A 6,000-nucleotide genomic window follows, 5' to 3' on the forward strand; every position below is an offset into this window, starting at 1 on the left:
CCCACAAAACCAAACCAACACAACAAAAAACAAGCAACCCCCTAGCCCCCACACCATTAGTATTACATTATTCTACAGAGTCTAGTTTACCATTCAGAGAATAAAAACAGAAGCAATTAAAAGGACATATCTGAACAAAGGGGTTGGTATTGTCTTATATGTAACTTAGACTAGTAAATATTTTCGTAATGGAAGACAGTGTCATAGACTCAAGTACCAATTTTCTTTTAAGCATTTTTTTTCCTTAGGGTTAAATAGTAAGTATTTTACGACAACCACAACTGAAATCCTTTCATTAATATACTTCTTGAGCAATGCAGAAAATAGCTTACCTTCCACTCAAAGATGAAAAAAAGGGCACTACATGTATTCCCAAGGGCCCACCTTCCCCAGAAATCTCCACTGTTTTTGTCATTTCACTAAAAAAGAGCACAGGGAAACACATCTCATGCTTCTTCACAGAATTCTCTATATTAAAACCAAATTCGTGATTGATCAGATAGCAGAAACAATAGAAAAAATATTAGACTTAAAGCACACTAATATATAAAAATACAATGAAATGTAAAATGGCTATCAAATTCTTGAATTTTTAAGATTAGGATTATGTACTTTGAAAGAGAAAGACACGAAGTACTAGACATTTTCCTAAGTCAACCCTTAAGTAAATTAACCAGAATATTAAAGAATAAGCTTTTAAGTCAGGAGAGAATTCATTGCAAAAAAAAAAGTTATTCTATGTGTTCTTAATTTAAGCTTCACATGAGCTACTTCAGTCAATTTCTCCATGTGGACACATTATAAACATGAAGATCACACATTAAGGACATCAAGCCAATAAGCAAATTAGTCAAATCATATTTAAGTATCTTCATTTCTGCCCTCAGTTGCTTACAGCCTCACTGACAAACAAAGAACAAAACAAACTGTAATCAGAAGTGCAACACAGCTCATTTTATCAGGAAGTTTCCTTCCTTAAACACCATTATCAAAAACCTCTATATTATCTCTGACAGATTTTTGCTGTTTCATGGCTATGTGCTGTTTCATTTCCTAGTGAGTATTTTACACTGCCAGCCTTACAGTGACCTTAACTCTATTCTGGGTGATCATAATTTGAAAAAGAAGGTACTTGAATTGGCTAGAACATTGAAGGGGGGGAGGGGCGGGGGGGGGAAGAGAGAGAAAGAAATGAGTAAGGTCTGTATTCTAGCAGATCACATTCCTACTTTCCATGCTAGTCTACATCTTCTGTAACACCCCCTCCCCTCAAATAGTACTGAACAACCATCACTCGGGATTAGTGGCCAGTGGACTTCTACTGGGTATTTCCACTTACATTAGAACACCCTAATACATTCAAGCTATAAGAAGCTCTATGCCTGCATGCCAATCCTATAGTGTTTACAGAACATGTAGAACTGAACCGAATGGCCGCTTTATATACTGCCATGAGTTAAAGACCCAGTCTAACTGATGCAAGTGCAGGCTGCTGTTGAGAAAAAGACTTCTGACCTTTCTCCAAAAACCATGCAACAGATCTAGACAGTGCACATTTGCAAGATCAGAAAGATGACCAGGCCCCCAAATGATTTTTTTTCCTAGTACAACAATTTCCTCTGGGATCAGATGACTGATCTCACTGACCCATGGTCTTGTGATCATTTGATTTGATGCAAGAAGAAATGCACAGGTATAAGGGAGGAATCTGTGACCACCCTTGAAGTGGCAACACACAGTCACGCCAGATTAGATACAACATAAAAACATATGGCACAGCTAAGCTCTCTCTCAAGGAGAACAATTACTGCAAATGATCTGAGACAAATTCTGGCATTGCTTCCTAATAATGCAAGATTTTTTTGTTGTTGTTACGAACCTTTATCCAGTTGCATAATGATTAATCAGAAGCAATTTGCCCTAGATACAATAATTCTTAGCCTGGTCAGCTCAATATAGAATAAGACCAGAAAATAAGGTATATAATTTTCTTCTGGTTTTAGAGTTTCGGGGACATGGGTGGCGTTTGTTTGTTGGGAGTTTTGGGGAGGGGGGGTGTTGTAAATTATTCTTCCAAAAAGGCTGACACTGGAATGAATTTATATTCCATAAAAATGAAAGGGACAGACCCTGAACAACAAACCACCACTGATCCCAACGTAACAGATTTTCATGTTACTATATTCGTAACACAGGCACGATCAACAGGCATTTCTAATTGCTGATTTTTTCTTTCCTGTATTCCCCTCTCTTGATGAATCAAACAGGGAAATCCTGACAAAATCTTCCTGTAAGTTTTTTTATAAAACATTTTTTTCTAGTGAAACTGGTCAGAAAAGCTAATCAGGGTGGTTACCAAAAACTCAAAAATGCATGCATAGGAAATTAATTCTTCTTTCAGTTCCATCTTCTACTTCCTTCAATTCTCTTAACAGACACCAAAAAAAAAAAAAATTAAAGGGCTACTTTTACTGTCTTTTGAACTTCTACAGAATCAAAACATAGGAGCAAATTAAGTAGCCGAATCCTACAGATCCAGAAAATAATCAAGAGTAGTGAATGGGCTTTCATTAGTGCAGGGAAAATTTAAGTGCAGGAAAAAAGTGCAGTTACAGTTGTCCCCAGATAACCCCGTGTTGCTCAAGTACTCCAGGGAAGAGTTGTCTTCCTAAGCAACTGTAAAATAGAGCAGGAATTTTTTTGAGGGCTATCACGACAGACAGGTTAGCTGTCATATTAAATCAATGCACTTACAGTTTTAGGTAGGCTCAAAGCCAAAGAAAACATACAAGTTTATTTTTAAATCTAACACGAAATCTACACACTAAGAAAAATAGGTTTCTTTGTGAAAACAAATAGCCCACATGTACATTGTGTATTACCTACAAAAACATTGTGGTACATCCTAAAAGTTATGGATGTACTAAAGCACTAAATATCCAGAATAAGAGCACACTCTATATACATATATGTAAAAAAGGTACTTTAGAATTATATTTTTAATCAAAAAAATCTATGAGTCAGAATGACTTTTCATTCTCAAACAAATGTGATTATTAGTTACATCTGAGAAGAAAACTGCGCTTCACAATAACTTTAATAGATCTTTGAGGACATATTATTTTTATATTATACCTATGAAAGCCTGACAGTTAAAAAATTAAAAAGCAGGATATCTGGGATTTGGCTTTTTTTGGTTTAGGGACCTCAAAGATTAGAGACTCAGAAAAATTTGACATCATTCGCTCATGCTGTCCATCTTCCAGAAGGTTTAATCTGCCCACAAGAACAGCTGAATTCCAGCACCGTACTATTCCACACTGGCTTACAGTTTACACTATACTGGAGAGAGTATTCAGGAATAGGGCACAGCTGAATGAGATCCTGAACAGGATGAGCTTTAAGAATACTAATTACTAAACTCCACAGGCACAAGGGACACCAAGGTGCTGGGACTCTTCATTTTGACAGAGTCAAGTTAAAAAACTGAAAGAAGAGGGTGGGAGAATGCAGAATGGCTTTCTACTGCTGATTGATAACTGTGATATTGACGACAGAGAGGGTAATTTATGGATTTTCTGCAATATTCAACACATTGAAAAAAACAAACAAACCAACCTCCAAAATAGGAAAAAATTAAATTCCAGAAGTTAGTAACCTACTAGTGGCCTACTCCTATTTTAAATCTCCCCTATACATCTTAAATGCATTTTGCAGTAAAAGAAAAAAAAGAGTCTGGCCTATCAAGTCAGTATAAAAGAGCTAGAGTCCAATTGCTAGCTGGGGATGAGAGGCTGGGAGCATCAGTGAGCGATGCACAGAGGATGCCTCAGTGTGCTACACTGCTAGTATCTCCTGCGTGTTCTTCAGGGAACAGACAGAGCTCCTTCCTCAGAAAATACTGTCCTTGCTGAGTTTGCAACCCAATTTCTATGGAATATGTACAGATATGTTCTTACAGCAATCAAGTGAACTTCTAAAAAGCATTTCTCTCTCTGAAATTTACCTGAACTGCAGGGTTCACCCCAACTAGAAACACGGCACTCAAGCTTCTTCAGATGCATGCTGGCATCTCCCTTCCACTTGCTGCACTAAAGGTGCCTCAGAGGTCTCAGTGAAGAGAGAACACCTGCCTAGCATGACCTGATTGTGGCATCCAAGACCACATTCAACATTTTACTGTTGATTTTTAACCTGAAGAAGCTGTCATCATTTACTATTTAAATTCTTCATTGCTTGATGTTTATTGATTTCTGCCAGATTCTTTACAGTCTATCACATTTGTCAGGAAGGCTTGCCATACATATTAATAAAAATGTTGATGAGTACAATCTAGCAAAGAGAGAGAGAGAGAAGATGTACACATGTGTAGTGAGCATGTACAGCAGTCCATTTGTAACATGGAAAGCAAAATTTAAATGGAGTGCTGCACATTCAGCCGTGCATATTCAGAGGTGCATCAGTCTGATCTTCAGATTGACAATGCCCTTACTGTCAAATACTATAGCTCCCTCTCCTGAAAACTGCATCAACAATTAGCAGTTTGTCAGTTAAGCCATGGGAAAAGCTCTGTTAGCTGAAAGCTTCTCTGCAAACTATCCAATAATACTGAAGAACCAATCTCAACCACTGAGCACACAGATGCTTAAAAGGGACCTCTCTCCAGAAATAAACATTTTGGAGTTTTGCAGCAGGACCTGGTTCGCTAAGGCGTTTTGACCTTCCTGAATTACAAATGCTAGGAGAATCTTAGTAGGATTTCTCTTGAGAATGTGGTAGATGCAGCCTAAAGCAGATTAATTGTTTTGCAACGTACTGAAGACAGTACCTTGGAAAAAGTTGCTTTCTGCATGAGTTACTGGGCAAAACTATCATCATGTGTATGTCACAAGAATCTGCTGCCTAAGTAAACACAGATCAAGTATTTATTATTCCAATGGCATATTCTTTTGCCATTTTAGTATTATTCAAAACTTGCATTTAAGTCTTCAACCCAGGCACAACATGATGAAGCAAAAACCTTTGAATACATCATTGAATTCCTCATATGTTTTTAAAAAAAGGTACAGATTAGTAAGCTGCTCTATCTGAAAAAAATCTCTTAGCACAGGATGTCAATGCTTCCTTGCAAACAGAAAAGCACAGCTGATATTCTGAACATGCTTTATAGTAATTTATTGACCACAACCAAGTAAAAGGCAAAGGAAATGTCACTCAGATGTACAGAGCTCACAGATGAAGTTACTGAGCAGCACTTCCTTGCTTGTTCTTCACTTGCGCCTCCAGCCCCACCAGCCAATGCTGCCGTTCCAGGGGAGGAGAGCATCTACGAACATGGGGTGCTGACATTTGGTAGAGAGCACAGGCCTACAGGTGATGTCAAGTTACTAGAGGGAATTTTAAGGAGGAATCATGTACAGATTTATCCAAATGAAGTGGATGATGACTCTGTCCATGTACTTCTTTCGCATATTAAAACAGTGCAGTTGCTGATGGTAATAAAGTATTTGTACCCGTTCTTCCAGAGAGGCTTCCAGAGTTGCCAGCTCAACTGCAGCTGTCAGATAGCACATTTCCCACCCACCTCCTACCCCTTTTCCACATTTTTCCTTCCCTCTTTTAAATTAGATGCTCAAAGCTCTGATGAAAATGTCTAGAAAGCCCTGAAGAAGAAACTGGTGCTCAAGATGTTAAATAGTGTGAATACACTCAAATGATGAAAATCTGAGCAATATCTAAATAGGGATGGAGAGCACCCTACAAGGAGAGGAGAAAGCAACTGAACACACAGAGTCAAGAAGGAGCTTTCCAGGCACAGTTAAGAAAACTGCTCACTCCCTTCTTCTTGGCTCTCCTTGAGCCAAGGAGAATCTCCATCCTTTATTGGATGCAGGGGGGGAACATTGTCACTGAGGATGAGGAAAAGGCTGAGGTACTCAATGCCTTCTTTGCCTCAGTCTTTAACAGGCAGACCAGTTATCCTCAGGGTATTCAGCCCCC

At 38.3% G+C, this 6,000-nt stretch overlaps 1 protein-coding gene across 1 annotated transcript in view; it reads right to left on the reverse strand.

Moving 5' to 3' along the window:
- Positions 1 to 6,000, reverse strand: part of PARD3B (par-3 family cell polarity regulator beta) — a 417,133-nt gene that overhangs the window by 237,401 nt on the left and 173,732 nt on the right. Inside the window, exon 6 of the mRNA XM_019474674.1 lies at positions 333 to 419. Coding sequence (XP_019330219.1) covers positions 333 to 419 — 87 coding nt within the window. The remainder of the gene's footprint in view (positions 1 to 332; positions 420 to 6,000) is intronic.

This window comes from Aptenodytes forsteri, unplaced genomic scaffold, assembly GCF_000699145.1.
Source record: "Aptenodytes forsteri isolate BGI_AS27 unplaced genomic scaffold, ASM69914v1 Scaffold442, whole genome shotgun sequence".
NCBI classification, from domain to species: Eukaryota; Metazoa; Chordata; class Aves; order Sphenisciformes; family Spheniscidae; genus Aptenodytes; species Aptenodytes forsteri.